Source organism: Lissotriton vulgaris, chromosome 4_1 (assembly GCF_964263255.1).
Source record: "Lissotriton vulgaris chromosome 4_1, aLisVul1.2, whole genome shotgun sequence".
NCBI classification, from domain to species: Eukaryota; Metazoa; Chordata; class Amphibia; order Caudata; family Salamandridae; genus Lissotriton; species Lissotriton vulgaris.
In genome coordinates this window covers 1,660,425,299-1,660,444,917 of record NC_141691.1, presented here as the reverse complement: position 1 = coordinate 1,660,444,917, position 19,619 = coordinate 1,660,425,299, and the positions used below count along the sequence as shown (strand labels likewise).

Below are 19,619 nucleotides of genomic sequence, written 5' to 3'. Positions count from 1 at the left end.
AGCTTTGCTTTTTCTAGTACATGTGCCAGAGTCCTGGTGTTATCGCTGGACAACCTGTTCCTCAGAAACCCCGCTTGTGATGGATGGATAAGTTTTGGTATTATTTTCTGGAGCCGTGCTGCTAGGATGGAGGCGAAGAGCTTACAGTCAAGATTAATAAGAGAGATGGGCCTATAGTTCTTGGGTAGTGTGGGGTCTTTCCCTTCTTTCGGGAGGACCGCAATGGTGGCCTCTGACAGAGTACATTTTATTTCTCCTGTCTCACTTATTTCTTCGAACATGTGGAGTAGTGGTTGTGTGACCACCTGGGAGAAACATTTATAAAATCTCGCAGAGAAGCCATCTAGCCCGGGGGATTTTCCGCACTTTAATGATTTAATGGCGTTCTGAACTTCCAGGGACGTAATTGAACTGTTTATGTCTGCTTGCTCATCTAGGGAGAGAGACGGAAGTTTGCATTTAATCAAGTAATCATTTATCTGGTTGCTTTCTACGTCTGTGTTTTTGGCATAGAGTTTTTCATACAATTCCTTAAATAGATCTGCTATTTTTGTGGGATCGGAATGAGCTACACCGAGGTTGTCAACAATGGAGTTTATCATGTTCTTCTGTATTTTGAATTTGAGGTAGGCTGCTTGAGTTTTACCTGCTTTGTTAGATTCACATAATTTGAACCTTTTCCTCCTATCTAGTCATACACCAGCCCTTTCACTTACGATTTTATTGTATTCGTACTTTTTGTTGGCCAACTTATTCAGTGAATCCACTTTCCTGTCTTTCAAGTGTTTGGCTTCCAGAATTTATATTTCCTTTTCTAGTTCCTCTAATTTCCTGTTATAATTTTTATTCATGGCAGACTTAATTTTAATGATTATCCCTCTTATAGAGCTTTTTAATGCCTCCCACCTAGTTAAGTCAGAGGTGTCGGCCCTGGTATTGTGAACCAGATATTCTTTGATGGCGGTTTCAATGGTCGCCCGGTGTTCTTCAAGTACTTCATTAAGGCGCCATGCGGAATGGCGGGTGGATGGTTTTATATCAGAGATGGTGAGTGTGATGCAGGAGTGGTCGGACACAAGCCTCGGCTCTATCGATGTGTCATCAATTCTGGGTATAGCGTTCTGTGTGATAAATAAGTAATCAATTCGTGAGAACGAGTCGTGGGGGGGAGAGTAGAACGAGTAATCCCTTCCATCTGGATTTTGCAAGCGCCATGAGTCAACTAAGTGGAATCGTTCACAGAGATTTTTGAAAGCTCTGTGTGACCTATTGCTACGGAAGGGGCATTGGGAGTCTCTGTCCAGGGTTGGGTCTACGGGGAGGTTAAAGTCTCCTGCAAGAATGTGTACTGCCGAGTCCGGGATACTGTCAATTTGTTTCGTTAGATCAGACCAGAATTTCAATTCACATGTGTTTGGGGCATAGACGTTTGTAATATAGAATTCTGTACCGTCTTTTAGCAGTTTGGTTGTAACCCATCTCCCTTTGGTGTCAGTCGTGGAGGAGAGGAGATCAATGTTAGATTTTTTGGCTATCAAAGTTACCACCCCGTTCTTTTTCCCCACCGCTTCTGAACCAGTGACTTCCCTAAAAAATTTATTTCTGAGCGTATAGAACTGTTTAGCATCTAGCTTGGATTCCTGAAGCAATGCGATGTCCCCCTTCTGCCTCCGTAGATAGTCCAGGATTTTTTTTACGTTTGACTGGTTTATTAAGGCCATTGACATTGAGGTAAAGTACCTTCAGCTTCCCCACCTGAGTCACCCCAAGAGGTGTACTAACCGTGGGCATAGGCATAATCATATTTAATATGATGCATTGCTAGAGTATCAGTGTTGTTAATTAAGACCCTGTGCATGGCAACCCACCTCCGAGTCGGTCTTTGAGCGAGTATTAAGGAACCATTGGGAACCTGCAGTACAATTGTGACTTCCACCGCACAATTAAATACTAGAACGGTAGCTATATTGGCTAAAAGTATGACAGTCAGAGGTATGAGCTTCCTGACCAAGATGAGGATTTCACTTATTGTGAGATAGCCTACTTCTTTATCAGTGTGTTTGTAGTGCGCGTAGATTGACGGCGATATGCAACCACTATACCCCGACCCAACCACTTTCACCCCCCCACCCGCCCCGCCCCAAAAGTATGCAGTAGGCATGGTGACTTGAAAAAACAGCATTTTCCGCCCATGGATAACACTACACTTTATAAATGTTGGAACTGGGTCGCTGAGCGGACCTTTAACAATTATAACAATGGATATGACCGTATATTTGAGCTTTTGTGTAACTGGATGTTAGAACAGTGACCATTTCAGGTCCAGTACAATAACAGTTAACGTAATTCACCAGGCGCGAATTAATCGCTGCAGATAGTAGGTACTGTGTCAACCCTCCTGACAGTTCGTATATGCGGTGCGCCAGTATCACAGCGCTACGAATCAGACGTTCATTCAACAATATTAACCTTTTCCACATTTCCGTCCTTTCTAGTCTATTGCATTAATCGTGAGGGAATGTGGAGCAAAGGAATAATAATTGTTAGTCAACACTAGTCAGGAAACCTAGGTGAACTGAGTCTTTAAGCAATGACTTTATGAATAAACATGGCTGCAACATGTTGATAACATGATGGCAATCTCTCTATGCAGGGTGGCAACAAGCTAATGACATGGAGACAGTAGGATATCGATAAGGCACCAGTAGCATCATTTACGTAGCACATATCGCTGTATGTGGGTACATACACATCACCTAGTAATTCCCATATAAACATCACTCATTAGTATCTCAGTAATCTAGGCACAGGTATTTTCAGATGGGTAAGTGAGTCAAAGCAAGGCAAAGGATACTCAGTTTAGATCAGGTGCCGAAGCAGAGGCAGAAGCAGTCTCTGTGTTTGGCCCGTTGGTGTCCATTTCTTGTATGTCCTGACTGCCCAATAGCCTTTTGAGCTATAATGGATCCGTGAATATCTGTGGAGATCCTTGTATTGTCTTTCTGTTGATCTTTCTGTTCCAGAGAAGCAACCCAAACATTATTATAGCTCCTTCATGGTAATCACTAGAAAATAGTCTAATATTGAAGCCTGTGGCTACTTTAGATTTTCTTGGGCCAGTTAGAACGTTCTCTTGTCTCCTCCTTTCATCAAGTCAACTTGTGTCATGGAGCCACCTGAGCACCAAGGATGCTCAAGAATAATAAATATCCAGAATAAACGATGTTCCTTAAAATAGACTGGTCTATAGTATTTAAACCCACCACTGAAACAGCAGAATGCCTAGATGGCTGGTCAGTGTTAACCGCTGGAGGGAGAGCACCAGTCAAAGTTTTTTTTTTTTTTGAATTTTCAAAAACCTTTATTGTGTATAAGCACGGTACATCAGTGAAATAAATTCGAGCCATGACCATATAAGTATTCTTACAGAATATAAGCAACGCAACATGCAACATACATTTTGAACATATGAACTTAGGAAAGAAACAACCCCCCCTTCCTCTTACCCTCTGAACAATGTACATAGTGTACTGAAGTAGGCATTAAACCTTAGTGGAAAACCAACAATAGCAGCTTGGCATATTCTACACAAAATGCATGACGTGCTCGATCAGTCGTGGGCATTGTATGGACATTGTTCGGTACAGTTCAACTGCCCTGACTCCCACATCCACACAGTCAATTCGGTCCTCCATGCTACCCAACACCTTAAATATGTCATCAGCGCAGTTAGTGCATGCATACAACCATGTCAGAAGGCAATGCATTTAGGAAAGAAACAATCCCACCCCCCTCCCCCCGAGTTTCTACACCAGGCAGTAAGCTAGGGGTTGTAATTATGTCCATCCTCCATATCTTCCTCACTTGCCCGTTGCCTAAGGGGATAGGACGTAATGGCCCCCAAATGTCTTTCGGTCGTGACCTCATCGGTAGTAACTCCGCATATGTGTGTAATTGGTCTTGCCACGTGGTCATGGTCATTATCCAATCTTTAAACTTGGGGGTGCGCCCTCTTCCCCACCGGCATGCTACCAGTCTTTTAGCCAGTAATAAACTCATTGCCAAGAACTTTTTATGGACAGTTGCAGTGTTTTGCGTGAAGCTTAGCAGCGCCATCAGCGGGTACGGAGCTACATCCATGTCCAACATGTCAGAAATCCCAGCAAAGACAAGTGTCCAGTATTCAGCAACCTTAGGGCATTCCCAGGACAAGTGAATGAAGTCTGCCCCAGCCACCCCACATCGCGCGCAACAGTCCGTCTCGCGTAGGTGAAACTTATGTAATTTAACAGGGGTGTGATATATTCGATGCAGAAATTTGTAGTGTATGAGACGTAGCCTATTATTACCCGTAATGGCGTTTGTTTGCGTGCAGCTTGTTTCCCATTGTTCATCCGTCAGTGATACGTCTAGTTCTTTGTCCCAGTCCAGTCGGGCCCTTCGGGAGACTGTCTGTGATGCGTTTTGTACCTGTTTATAAAATAACAATATAACATGATGCGGGGCCTCTGCCTGTAGCACTGCATGCAGGGGTGCAAGGATTTCAGGCTCGTCTGGGAATGGGGGAGCGGTGGCTCGGCCGCCCTGCCGGAGGCGGGTGTACAAAAAGGTGTCCATTATTGAGGGTCTGTGCTCCCCGAAGAATTGTTCTGCGGTGCGAAACTTGCCCTGTATATAGAGGTCTCCCCATAGAGCATACTTAAGATCTAGCAGCATTTTGTGACCGATTACTTCACAGATCACCTGCAACCAGGGATCATTCACCAATGGCAGTCTGGGTGAGTATAGAAATGGGCTGCCCGTGGCTCGAGCTATGCGGCCCCAAGCTGGTGCAGTGCCGTCCACTGTGGACGGGTCCCGCACCCTGGCTCCCACCTGTGTGTGTATGTAGCCAGACTTTACCACTGGGGACATGTAACCGTCTTCCACCGCCAGGTGTGCCATATATGGTGGCGGGTGGAACCAAAATGCAGCGAAGCGGGCCTGTGCACAATCATAGTAACTTTCAAAGTTGGGAACGTCGAACCCACCTTGGTGATATGGCAGCATAAGCGTGTCAAGGCTAATACGTGCCTGTTTCCCTCCCCAGATGAGTTTTGTTAATTGAGTCCTTAGTGTGCAGAAGAAGAATCTCCCTGGGTTCTATGGGATATTTATAAAGAGGTACAGTAGTTTCGGTAGCAGCACCATCTTGGTGAGGACGATTCGGCCCGCCATTGAGAGTGGGAGACGTAGCCATTTAGTGATGCTATCTGTGATCTTATCTATGGCCATGCCATAATTAGCTCGCATAGGGTATCTCTCTGCCTGGTGATTCGTATGCCGAGGTATTTCAACTCCTCGAGCTCCCATATGAGTGGATAGGCGAGCTGGTGCGGCTGCGTCTTATCCGTCAGCGGGAAGATTGCGGACTTAGTCCAGTTTATCTGCACACCAGCAATGCCACCAAATTTCGCGATTTCTCGCAGCACTGGATTGAGGTTATCCTGGGGTTTCTTAATATACAGCGTCATGTCATCTGCATAGAGCGAGATGAGCAGCTGGCGGGCAGGGTAGATGAGAGCGCGACTGTTATGGTGCTGCCTGAGTTTCGCAGCCAGGGGTTCAAAACGATCGCAAAAAGAATGGTGTATAGTGGGCACCCCTGTCGTGTTCCCCTGTGAATGTTAAATGGTGCAGACCTAGAACCATTCAGTAGCACCGTGGCTGTAGGTTGACAATACACTAGCCGCACCCAATCAATGAAGCTGAAAGGCATCCCCATGTGTTCCAGCGTGCCCAGCAAGTAGTCCCACTCCAGCAAATCAAAGGCCTTGGTGGCGTCCAAGAACACCGCCACTGCCTCACAATTTGGATCGATGTCTTGCAATACCGCATGTAGGGTGCGCAGGTTGTTCGAGGTTGCCCGTTTGGGACAAATCCTGCAGGACCAAGAGCTCCATCAGGAGATTAAGGCGTGTCGCCAAGACTTTGGCTAGTATTTTGGTGTTGCAGTTAAGCAACGAAAGGGGCCTATAGGAGTCCCTCAACGTGGGGGACTTACCGGGCTTGAGCAGGGAGGTTATCAGTGCCTCTAGCATAGTGTTGGGGAAGTCCTCCAGTGCTGCATAGTACACTTTTTTTAGAATAGGGGCCAATAATGGAGCAAAGGTTTTTATAAAATTCTATCGGGAGCCCATCGGACCCCGGGGCTTTACCAGATTTCATCAACATGATGGCCTCGGCGATCTCGTCTAGCTCCAGTTCTAAGTGAAGGAACTTTTGCTGGGTGTCCCCCAGCCAAGCTAACGCAACATCCTCAAAATAGGTGGGCAGGTCTAGTAGTTCCCTTCTATGTGAGGAGTATAGTGTGCTATAGTGTTAGTGGAAAATGCGAAGTTGGTCCGGGAGGTTCCTGTATACGTCTCCCTGGTGATCTTATATTTCAGTGACGTAGTTGGCAAATTTAGGGGGCTTGATCGCGTTTGCCAAAGCCATCCCTGGGCGGTCCCCTTCCCCATAAATGTGCGCTGTGTGTGGCTTCCCCCGAAATGCGCATTGCCTATGTGCTACTGTGTCGTATTCCGTTAAATTGTCGCAAATGCAGGCTTTGACTGTGCTGTTCTCTGGACTACGGTGCAAGGAGCTCTAGCTCACGTAGCTCGATTTCCAGTTTGTGGAGGTCGCTGCGCAGGGCCTTAAGGATTCCGCCCCCCCTTGGCAATGCACCATCCCCTCATCGAGACCTTGAAGGCCTCCCATACTGAGGCTATATACGGTTGTCAGGTTACGGTCGAAAAAATCTCTAATATCCTGCTCTAATTCTGTCTTAAACACGACATCGCGAAGGTGAGTGGGGTTGAGTCGCCAGTCCAAATACGGGGAGCATACTAAACGAATCCTTAAGTTCTACAACAACTGGGGAGTGGTCGGAGAACGTGCGGGCCAAATGTGCCGCCTGGGTTAGCCAATGTGCCATCCCAGTTGATATAAAAATTTAGTCAAGTCCAGCCCAGGTAGCGTGTATTGTCGAGTAATGCGTGCCTTCCCTGAGTGTGGGGTGTGCATATCTCCAAGTGTCCAACATCCCTCCATCATCTATCATATCGCACAGTGTCCTCTGCGTGGTTGTGTAGTGGGCTGAAAGAGTACGGGACCTGTCTTGCTGAGGTCGCAGGGCAGTATTGAAGTCTCCCCCGAGGATGACATACGCAATGCCTAGCGTATGAATCTTTCCCCACATTAAAAGAAGGGCATTAGGATTATCAACATTAGGGCCATAATAGCTTGCGATCTGCACTTCATGAGAATGTAAGCGCCCCCCACAACATACAAAGTCTTCCTTCAGCGTCAGAGTCCATTCCCTTAGGTACGAAAGCCACCCCACTTTTAATCAAGATGGTGACCCCCCTAGAGTAACTAGAATAAGAGGAGAAAGACCGACATGTGCCCGTCTGGACGCAAAGTGTGTGGTGTTACTGGGTGCCAGATGCGTCTCTTGCAGGAGGGCAATAGCTACCCCATGCCTATCTAGGTATCCCAATATCTGTCTACGCTTCCTAGGGTCCTAGAGTCCCCGAACATTCCATGAGGCAATCTTGATGGTTCGGAGCTCTTGCGACTCAGCCGTGGAACCCATAACAATGTATGTCGTGTATCCCCAGTTGAATAGTTGTTAGCCACGTCTCTGTATGGAGCGATATGCTTGTTGCATTAGATATCGCGTGTAGTTCGTGTATTGTCACCTCTTTGGCACATAGTAATATAACTTGCATTGTACATGGTCCCCCTCCCACACCGGCGACCCCAACTTGCCGGGCATTACATTCCCACCCTCCAAAACAAACTGCATCTTAAGAGAAAGGTTCCCCTCCCAATGGAGGGGGTCATGGGTTCGCCCTGTAGGGTTAGAGGCCTGATAAGGACGCTCAACCCGCCCAGTCACCTTCATATTGCACCCACAGGTAACACAGCCATACGGCCAGGTATCAGAGCGTGGGACGGAGGTGGGAAACCAAGCCGAGTAGTGGATGCATAAATAAACATCATCAGTCATTAGTATACATCACCAATGTAGATCAGTCCATTGCTTCGTATAGAATTGGCGAAGTTCTCCGCCGGGGATTCCAGTACTAGCATGCATCAGTCCTGTTGAGACAGCGGGGATTGTGATCTGGAGCGATTACGGGGGGCCGTCGTCTCCGGAGGTAGCTTTCTTCTGGTGCTTTATGTAATCTTCGACCTGCTGTGGAGTGTTGAAGTGTTTCCCTTGATGCGTTATTTTCAGTTTTGCAGGATAGAACATGGCATAGGAAATTTCTTGGGCTTGAAGTTTCTTCTTCAAACCAGCGAACTTGCGTCTCTCTTCCTGCACTGCAGGTGTAAAATCTGGAAAGAACGCCAGAGTCGTATTTTCGTAGGGAACTTGCTGTTTTTCCCGGGCCAGGCGCAGGATCGTGTCCCGGTCTCGATAGTTTAAGAACCGAGCTATGATGGGCCTGGGCGGTGGCCCAGGAGGAGGACGAGCAGCCAAAGACCAGTGCGCTCTTTCCACCATGAGGTGTGCGTAAAAGGAGTCCCTGCCGAAGAGATCTACAACTAGCTTTTCTGTAAAGTCCTCCATACGGCCCGTGTTGGTGGATTCCGCCAGGCCCAAGATTCGTACATTATTTCTCTGGGACCGGGCTTCTATGTCCTCGTTCTTGTCAGCTATGATCTTGAGCAGCTTATCCTTCTGTGTGGCATGTCGTCCGCTAGCTGCTGCGCCGTCTTCTAGGTCCGAAATTCGACTTTCTGCCTCCTTTAAGCGAGTGTCATGTTGGCTCAGTTTGACCAGTGTCCATCCTCATGTTTAGTGCGTCTATTTTCGAGTCTATTGATGTGAGGCTTTGTTTCATCCCCAGCAGTAGCGTTTTCCAGTCGTCCTCAGGCGGGGCATCAGTCGTTGGCTCCGCATGGTCCACCGATTGAGATCTGGGGTTTTTTGCGGGACTCAAAGGGGAGCTTGGATTGTCTGGCATTGTTGCGCCCCATCTTGCAGCAGGATATGTAGCATGGTGTGGGCCTCCTCTGCGCGCCTGGTTGGTAGTAGAGCTATGGAGTCCTGGGGTCTGCTTTGTGGAGTGCTTGCTCGCAATGTCCAGGGGGGGGGTGCACCAGTCCGTTTTTTCCTTCCCCCTACGGTGCATGGAAGGTATACCTCGGCAGGGAGCGGTGCAGCTGTTATTCCACGTAACCAGGGGCACGTGTGGGCAGGACTCCCAAGTGGTGTGTCCCGGTCAGCTATCCTGGCGTAGCCGAGAGAGGCGCCTCCAAGTACCAGCAACGTGTAGGCTCCAATAGTAACAAGGGTCTTATTTACAGTTAATTCGCAGGCATGGGCCGGAGGGCCAGCTCAAAATGGCAGATGAATCAAGACGGTGGTGGCAGGTTATTCTGTGCCATCACACAGCTCCCTTCTGAGTTCTCAGTATGTCACAGTTGTCCCGATTAAAAGCTCCGTTTAGGGGTCTCCAAACCGGTCCTGGAGGGCCGGATCCATGCCAGATTTTTTGGATATCCCCATTGAGATACATGTAGTTATTTTAAAAATATGGCATGGATCCGGCCCTCCAGAACCGGTTTGGAGACCCCTGGTTAGAGGCATCATAGTTGTCCTCCGTGGCCATCAGTATATTAATGTCCACAATCAGCTTGCCGGCTCTAGCAATGCGGGGTGTAAGCGACGCGTAGTTCGCGCCTACAATCGCCCTCGGGCCGTTACCCGCTGCGCAAGTGTTTTTTCCCACAGGCCTGAATTATAATGTTGTGTAAGGGCTCATCTACTCAACCCGCTAGGCATCGGTTGAGGATGAGCGGGGAGCGCACGGACCCCTCCGCCCTGATGGGGAGTTGCTCCGTGGGTAGTGCAATTGACCCTCGCGTTGAGCTTCGAGTGGTGCAGTGCGGGCCCCTAAGTCTAATGCCTGTGCCCGGTAGTGCCCTAAGTTCCGGCCGTCACGGCTCCGCAGGTCGCAATCAGTCGTACCTTCAGCCGCATGAAGATCAGCTGCAGTCTCAGGTTGGCACACCTCCTTCGCCTTCGCCAGTAGTCTTAGGTCTCTCCTCGAAGGCAGTACGGATCGGCAGCCTGGGTCTCCCGGCAGTTGCGCTGCGGACCACGGTCGCCATGTTGTCGCAGGCCTCCAGTCCGCGGCCTGTAGTGATTTCAGCAGCCGGGCAGTTAGTACAGTGAAGCCGGGCCACTGCACGCAGCTTGCTGACGCCGCTATTCAGCTGGTACCTGTAGCGGGAATGTAGGCATGCAATACATCTGCGGAATTCTCTTAACAACACGCTTCCATCGGTGATGCGTGTAGCAGTGAATTATGCATCAGGATGACATGAAAGGATGTTTGACTGCTTGGCTGTGCTAGAGCCTCACAGAAGCGCGGACATCTTGGTCCAGCGCCACCTAGCGCCCCCCGAGTTGTTGAAGTCCTGTGCCACCCTAGACTGGTAGTTGGAAGAATTTGACAAACTGTATGACCTTTTTCCACTGTTTATCCCCAAACTGTATTTTTTAATTTTGCAGAGGCCAGTTTCTCAAATTCTCTGTCTGTCAGGGTAAAGTTTATCTGGTCAGTGGGAACACAGGGCGACTAGGAGCTAGTGCTTGGAGTTATAGTGACACTTTCAGCCCCTAGCCACTGATCTCATGCAAGGCAATGGTGACTGCAAAATTAGCTAGCAATTTCTCTGGTACCTTAAGAGTTATGATTGGGTTATGACACATTTAACCCCTGGAATGTATATCTATACCAAAGCATGAAGACCAACAGTCCTCAAGTCCTGAACTGGTGCACAACCCCCGGGTGTCGAGCCCCAATGTTGAACAACATAATCTCTGAGGAATCCCCTACTTATTTTTCTCTGGTAGCCAGGCTTAGTCAATATAGAGGGGTTCATTTTTCAAAAGTCGAGGTACTCCTTGAAACTTGGAAGAGTACCCCTCACGACATTGAAGTCAAATGTTGTGGTCTGTGTGCTCTGATGTATACACTGCGAACAGTTTGAAGTGGCTCAAGTAGATGTGGAATGGCATTATCTGGTGGGCTACTTCACATTGCATGTGGGTCACAACAGGAAAGAACGTGAAATGAATTAAAAAAAATCCTGTAAGTTTTGTGAATAAGTAAGCTGTAATAAATCTATCCTGCATCCACAGATTTGTTAGACCAAAATGTTTAGGAGACTTGGGATCTAGTATAGCTCCCCCCCACTTGATTACTCTGTTTGATTCAAATATAATGTTGTCTTCCTGTGCTTCATTTCTTATCTCTGTCAATTTCAGGAGTGCTCAGAAACTGCCTAAGCACTTGTGTGAGCAGTTATTTAAATGACTAGACAAAATTAATTTGACAAATTATCAGTTTGGCTAAGAAGAACAACATAAATAGTTTCCAGGTAAACGTCAGAAATAAAATAAAACAGCTCCTACTAGTCTGCTAAAGTAAAACATTGGAGAGGAGTTCAGTAACTTAAGTGTTCAATGCCATTTGCATTCTGGATAAGTGCTAGTGAGTATTTTGAATATTTCTTGGATCTAATTTGATCATTGCAATTGAACAATTTGCCATCATACTTTATTAACAGAGATCTTGCCTGATCCCACATCAAGGCTTCTGAAGACATTATGCTTATTTTGTCAATTTGTTACAATTCTGTAAACATTTCCTGCAGTCGCACAATTTTGTCATATGTTGCACCGTCTCCCCAGATATGTATTTCCTGAATCTGCCTCATAAGCAGTCAAGTAAGTAATTTCAGTAATGTAGAAACTTGACACCCTCCCCACACTCACACGTCCCTAGTTTGTTTGATTAGAAACGCTCAAGTTAAAAGGAAATGCCAGATCTAGCATGGAAATTACCATTCAATCATTTACCACGGTATAGGTGTATGTGCTGTTTGTTATAGTGCAAACCTAGCTTTATCTCACACAACTTTGGCAGTGTGAACTGAAAAAGATCTAAGGATTGCAAATGGGTAATCTGATGACCTTGTGGGGAATTTTATTTTTAATAATCCATTGACTGGACCAACATATATTTCAGGTAAGAAAACCAAAACCAGACAAAAGTCCAAGGATCTTTGTAAGTATTCTGTGAACTCTGTATTGGGATTTCTCATGTATGATAAACATGTTGACAACACAGGCATATCAGTTCTCTGAGGGAACATGTAAGTTATTGCTCCAAATTTGAGAAGGTTTTACAAAAAGTAGATAATCTAAGGATAGGGGATTTACGTCTACCAATTGCAAATGTTTCTGACTTTTTAGGGGTTCACAAAAAGCAGATAGTGTCCTTTGTAGTTCAATGCATTTCATGATTTCGCACAAACAAATTCTGATTATCACACCAAGCACACAGGACCCCTGAACGCCTAGCGAAACTAGGCCTAAGAGAAAATAGCCAATGTTGGAACTGTAATAAGGAAACAGGGGACCTAGCACACCTAATATTCCAATGCAGCAAGGTCAAAATATTTCTGGGACAAAGTGTTCAATTTCACCGACCAGACACTAGGCTGCACCCTCAAAAGAGAGTTCTGCCCTCTGACCACAGCACACCTCAACACCGACATCAACACACAACAAGACAGAAACCTTCTAGACTTCCTACTCACGAGCACCACAAAGATTGTACTAGCCAAATGAAAAGACACATTCAAGGCCACCTTCAAAGGGTGGCTAAATTGGGTAACCTTCCTAAGAGGAGCCGACAACACTGCACTCAGGCACCCACCATGGAGAAGACCCAACAGAGAGATGTGGTCACCACTAGATAACGCCCTAGACCTGTTCAAACCTCCTTATACAGCACAAGTACTGCCAACCAGGCTCGGTGTGGCACGCGGATCTACAACAAGCCGCCAATATATGTATGTTATATGTTCATGTTTTTATGTTTAGAAACAAGCACAGGGCCAAAAGCTCTGGTCCGCCACAACGTTATCACGAAAAAGAATAGCCCATTGGGTCATGTAACCAACCACCCAATAAATACAAACTAATCACTGATGTGTCTTTTTATGTTCTATAATCGAATAAGCAAAATTGATCTATTTGCCACAAATGTTACATGTCTTTATTTGTATGTACTGTTCCAATGAAAACACAATAAAAATAATTAATAAAAGTTGTTCCTGAAGGAGAAAACCTCTTGGAATATGGAGGTATTCTCTTTTCATCCTAACTAGACAAGCAAACCTCTCTCTCCCTTTTATGGCTGTGCTTCTAGGTAAGGGTATGCATAGTTGGCGAAGTACTACTACGCAGAACTCCACGAAGTTGAACAGAAAACTGTAAAATCCGCAACTTCGCTCCGCCAACAGAGACCTCATATATTTTTGGTAAAATAACAAGTATCTGTCTTTATATGCTAAAATGCATATAGTCATTTCACAAAAGTGAAACTATTAATTTAGCAAGCGGTGAGAGATGTGATGATTTTGGCATCCTCCCTAACCTAGGGAGAGAACCGAGCAGATGCCTTGAAAACAAAGAGCACATCTTGCTGAACGATTCAGTGATGTCCCATCCTCTTAGGACCACCCCAAGCACAGTGATTATGGGCAAATCAAGCTGCAGTTCCACTCGTCGTTACTAGATGTCCCTCACGAGTCAAATGCAAAAGCATTGAAATTATTACATCAAGCTGCAGTTCCACTAGTCATTACTAGATGTCCCTCACGAGTCAAATGCAAAAACATTGAAACCCTGAGCTGAGAGCTAATACTATAAATTCTACAAAGAGCTGAACTGCAGCTTCATGAAAGGGTTTCAATGCTTTTGTAATTGACTTGTGAGGGACATCTAGTAATGACTAGTGGAACTGCAGCTCTTTGTAGAATTATTTTGATATTGGATACTATAATATTCACTGCCAAATGCTAATCTCATCCCATAATGCTTTGCAGGGCCGTTGGTTGGGATTGTATTTTTGCCCATAATAACTGCTTCGGGTGGTCCTAAGAGGATGAAACCACCACTGAATCGTTCAGCATGATATGCACTTTGTGTTCAAGGCATCTGCCTGGTCCTCCCCCCTAGGTTAGGAGGCACCGCAAAATCATCACCTCTCTCATTGCCTGATATTTTTCAATATCAAAGTTCCCTTTTGTGTATTGGTTATATGCTTTTTAACATGTAAAGTTGCTTTATCAAAGCATTTATGGGTGCAGTTTAGAAACTGGCTACTCTACTATGTACGTAGTTACCAAATCTCCACAAACTCCGGGAGTGGAGTGTAGTTCTTTGCCCAGAGTTATTTCTAGGGCTGGAACGACAAAGTAAATTCTCTATGAATATCCAGAAATGCATTAATAGGTGTTCCATGCAAATTTGAATTCCCCCCCCCCTTTGATTGTCATTTTCCCACCCATAATTCAAAGGTTTTTCAGTTGTACCAGATCCTGATTTTTGAATGGGGAACCCAAGTTCAACTAGTTTGATCAAAAAAGTGTTTGAATTGGATGCATTATAATTAAAATGTAATTTCTGGACATTACACGCATAATTAAACTGTAATTTCAGGGCATTAATCATCCATAGTGCTTTTCGATTATTACAACGTAGCTACAAATAGTCCTTTTTCACAGTGAAAAAATGGTGATTACATTGGCACATTGTAGATCACAGATACTTGCAGAGCCGTTCAGTGACCCCCCCACCAGTAGTTAAACTTGTGGCAGGATATAATCAGTACGCTTCTCAATATTAAATCTTTAATAGTTTGAATAAGCTTCTTAGCTAATACATCTCATTGATGACTCTGATTTAGGGAGAACATTGGTTCAAAGTCTTTGTCCATTATTAATTTGTGATCATTGTAGTTTTGTTGTGACCAGTATCTTGTTATAGATTTTTTCACTGTTGTATTTTGAACTGTACACGATTGGTTAGAACTGCACATTCTGCAACTCTTTGCCTTTGAAAAAGCTGTCTGCGTAGGTACATTTGTTTCATACACACCTTTTAATGAAAGGCAAATTCCAACAGCAGTGAACATTCTAAAATTCTGTGATCTATATTTTGGCATTTCCTCGAGCTTTGTGTTTTGTCAGATACCCGTCTGTTTATGACCTGCCAATCATACGTTTGGAAGGTTACAAATAGTTGATAACGTGATATTTATTTGTGTCTTTTTTAGCTTCATTGGTGAAGAATCTGTCGCTGCTGGGGCAGGAAGTACGCTGTCTGATAACCCAACGTGGATCATTGACCCCATTGATGGAACAACAAACTTTGTGCACAAGTAATGCTTCTAAGTGAACATTTAAAAACCTTGAACCTTTTCTGTTTGGTTTCAAGGATCCACTATTACTGTTCAGATTCTTATATTGAGACTGAACAGCAGTTATTTATTTTTGGAAAAAATATAAATTGTAAAAATCTCAATACACACTATTGTTTTCCTTTTTAGGTTTCCGTTTGTGGCTGTATCCATTGGCTTTGCTGTAAACAAAAAGGTTGGTGTGTTTTTTTTAAACTTTTTGGAACCAGTTGCTGTTTAACTGTCATTGATTTTTTTTTGAAGTCCTTCATGGCATTGGATCTCCCTCCTGTCTCTGTAAGCAAATAGGCTGATTGATTATAACTCGGATTCTTCTTGAACCTGTGGTTTAGCAGGATTATGGATATGTTACTAACGTGGTAGGTTTATTGTATAAAATGGCAGATTGCATTTGACTTCTATAGAGCATGAATAATAATGCTCCATTGGGTAAAGGAAATGTTTCTTCAGATCATGTTGTGCTACCTGAAATAAAGGTAGATCCTTGACAAAAGTAGACTTTGTATTTCAGGCCCTGCTGTTTTGTTGTAAGCCAGCACGCATAGTCGAGTATATGTTGTACAGATGTTTTATATTGAAACCTAGTCCAGTGAATACCTCTAAATATTTAGTTCTACATGGTTTCTTAGTGGTGTACTAATCTAATAATTACCCATTCAGTCAGACTTTAAGTGATGAACATGCTTGGATATTGTCCTTTCCTACCCTTTTCACTCATTTAAATATGATTTTACATTATTTACAGCAATTATAATGGCTCAATTCATAGCACCTTTTGTGGCAGTTCATTATTCTGCTTCCTTTCTTGCCTGCACAGGGAATAGGAAACTTCCTGAGATAGTTCGCAACTCTAAAGGGACAAAACGTTATGTGATTTTGTGCACCATGTATTGTAATTTCATTTATATAGCGCTTACTACCCCTGACGAGGCGTCGAAGCTGTAGACACCTTGTAAACCAAACTCCTAAGATGAGTTTTAGACTGTGGACCATGTGCCCTTTGATGTACTCTCCAATTGTTGTTTAACAACATCCCCTTTCTGCACAGTAGTATCTTTTCTCCAGAAAGCAATACTCCACTCCTGTTTTGATGCATTCAGAATAATTTCCTACTCTTGCGATTCAAGAAGAGTTATTTTTTTTTCTTCAATTTTTAATCCATTATGCAGCATGCTTCAGATGGAAGATCATATAGTTTTGAGGAGGCAGATAGCTTTGCACACGCTCACAGTATTTGGCACCTAGCGAGTGATCTTTACTCGTATTTCTGCACTGTCGGAGCAAGAGATTGGAAAACAACATTGTGTTAATACACAATAACTTGTCTGTAGGAGACATACATTTTCCTCTTAAAGGTTTTTGCATGACTTATGCTTGCCATTTTATTGGCTTCAAATAAATACGTCTTGTGTCAACTCCTCAGCCTTCTTGCATGCCACTTGGTTGATTTTGATCTCTAGGGTCGATGTTTCTTTTGCCTATAAATAAGGAAGACTCACAGATGGTTTCTTCTCTGCACAGTGGACAAAGGCATTTTCTATTAGAAAGTGTTGTCCCACCGATTGAACTTGGCACCCTGGGTGTTTATAAACACATGGCAGTTGATTGACTGCCTCTTCACGAGACCAGTATTTTATATCCACTTTTATTTACATCACTGGTTGGTTGAAGGGTTGGTCGACTTTATACACCACAAAAGCTCAGTGGGCTAATGCTGATCTCCGTTCCTCTATGCTGTGTTCCCATAACTTAAACACATATTTTTTGCATTCTTACACTCTAGTCTCCTCAGTGGAGTGACAGTCAATTAATCTTCACTTTAGTCACAATAAGAGCCTCTTGTTTCCTAGTAGATGAGTCATATGTTTGATGTTGGGATATATTACAGATTGTTTCTCCTGTGTATCTTCAAGTGAGGCTGCTAAAAGTGTCCCTCCTTAAACCTTACAAGTGCATTTTAAGGTAGTGGGGGGACATGATTTTAATTCCCACAGCTTGCTACTCCTTCAAGGGATAAATGCTCCGTAACTAGCAAGGGAGATTGTCTGGAGCCCCATGAAACTATTGATCAATGAGGGTCTAGTTTGCTTTGGAATGTCCATGAGTATTGAGTTGGGTTCGAAGACCATTCACGTATCCCTCCAGTATGTTCTTTCCGTAATTGGCTAGAAGCTAGTGTTGATCTAGACCGGCACTGCTTTGTGGTGGAGGATCTCTGTCCAGGGGTACCTCTACATATGTCTCTCTAGTTACCACCCTTGTATCACTCCTGTAATAACCTTTACCTACATGTTGGTGGCAGGTTTGTTGTTTTTGGTAGGACATGTGGTCAGTAGTGGTGGTTTTCGCCAAATCTCTTCCCTGGTACCTATGAAAAGACTACTGCCTATGGATGGTTGTCTGCAATGAATACGTGGATTTTGAAGTTCTGTATCCTTCTTGATCTTTTCCAATGAGAATCTAAGTCGGGGTCTAAGAGTTGTTCCCCATCAAATGGGACATTGAAGAGGTGTTGTTGCATCTCTGATATGAACCTTGAAACGCGCAACCAAGCATGCCTGCGTAATACAATGGAGAAATTAATCAGTTGTGGAGCGGTATCTGCACCATCTAGGGCACATCTAATTGGAGTGTTAGAGATTTGTTTGCCCTATTACTCAGGTCCTCCCCTCACCTCAAATTTTTTTTATCTTGTATTGGTTGGGAAGGTATTGTGGCAGCTTTTCGATGTCATCCTGTGTAGCTCTGACGGGAGAGCACATCAAATTTGCAGTGCTCCAATGATTAACATAACCAACTGCCACTCGCTTACCTGCTGCATCCATATGCTTGCTCTCCTTATCTGGGGGAGGAGCATCACCTGTACTCTGGTAGCTACCCTCTCCCTAGCTGTAGTTGCCACTTAGGAATCCACTATTGGGAGCCCCCTAATATTTGTGCTCAATAAGGGGAGCAAGTAACCTTGATTTGGCTGGCTCTTTGAAAATCTCAGTGGAGCCTTTCAGCATTGACCCTAACATGGGTAAGTATTGAACTGAGCGTTCGGGTTTGGAGGGCGCCTCAAGTCAAGTCATTTTCCTCCTGAGTGGTGTGCATCTGGACCGTATGTTACTCAGCGGCATGCTCAAGTGCACACTGTGGTATGTCCTGATTTTAGGGAAGCAGGCGGAACTCTGGGGAGACCAGTGGTGGCCTCCCGAATTGGGGGTGTCCCCCATCCCAGCGGCCAAAGTTAAAAATCTGGGGGTTTGGCTGGATTCTAACCTTTCTTTTACCAGCCATACAAAGAAGACAGCAGCTACCTGCTTTGGTATTCTGCGAGGACTGAGACCTGTCCTCAAATTCTTCGACCCTCCCACTCGGCAACTGGTGGTTCAGGCCTCTATCCTTTCCCGGCTGGACTACGGGAGTGCCCTGCTGCTTGGAGTTAATCAGGCTGAGGCTACTAGGCTTCAGAGGGTGCAGAACGCTGCCGCACGGTCCATTGTCGGCCTTCCGAGACGATGTTCTGTCTCTACTGTTCTGATCTCCCTTCACTGGCTTCTGGTCAGACAGAGAATCAAATTTAAGGCTCTCTGTCTCACTTTTAAGATTTTGAAGCTTTCCTCTCCTCCTGCCCTCGTGGGCCTTATCTCGCCGTATGTCCCCATGCGGTCCCTCAGGTCCGAATCTCACCATCTGGCGATTAAGCCTAGGTTCAGACTGAGTAGGATGGAAGGACGCTCTTTTCCTGTTCTGGCGGTTGATCTATGGAATTCCCTTCCTGTACACATTCGTGCCCTAAATAGCCTGACCCTTTTTAGACGCGCCATTAAAACCCACCTGTTCGCCTCTGCTAATTGATTCCTTTTCAGCTCTGACCTGTTGTGTTGTGGTACTTGATCTGGCGCCAGGACGCCCCTTCGCTGGGGCAGCTGTGCGCCGAATAAAAGTTATTAACATAACATAACATAACATAAAGTGCCATTTGGAGTTGACACTTTAACTGGGACTGGTACATCTATGTCAGGGTCTTGAGGATCTATATCCTATTTCTCCCAGGGATTGTGACTGTCTGGGTGCCCTACCTCCAACTGATCGCCATGAGAGTAGTGTGTAGAGCTTCTAGTGTCTACATCCTGTTAGTGTGTGGATGCCGGTGATGTAGATTTAGGCAGTGGTGTAGTGTCTTAATTGCATGGGGCTGGTAGCTTTATGCTCAAAAGTCTTTTTATTTGGTGAAGGCTAAGGTTGATCCTTTTATAGGGTAATTTCCCATTTACTGGTTTGACCTAAAAAGTTAGTTTTTTTAGGTCGAGCAGA

At 45.0% G+C, this 19,619-nt stretch overlaps 1 protein-coding gene across 3 annotated transcripts in view; it reads left to right on the top strand.

Moving 5' to 3' along the window:
• IMPA1 (inositol monophosphatase 1) overlaps nt 1-19,619 on the top strand; it is a 94,387-nt gene that overhangs the window by 10,761 nt on the left and 64,007 nt on the right. For all 3 annotated transcript variants that reach the window (XM_086965934.1, XM_086965932.1, XM_086965933.1), the window contains exons 4-5: nt 15,174-15,278; nt 15,447-15,492. In XM_086965934.1, the coding sequence (XP_086822060.1) occupies nt 15,174-15,278; nt 15,447-15,492 (151 nt within the window). The remainder of the gene's footprint in view (nt 1-15,173; nt 15,279-15,446; nt 15,493-19,619) is intronic.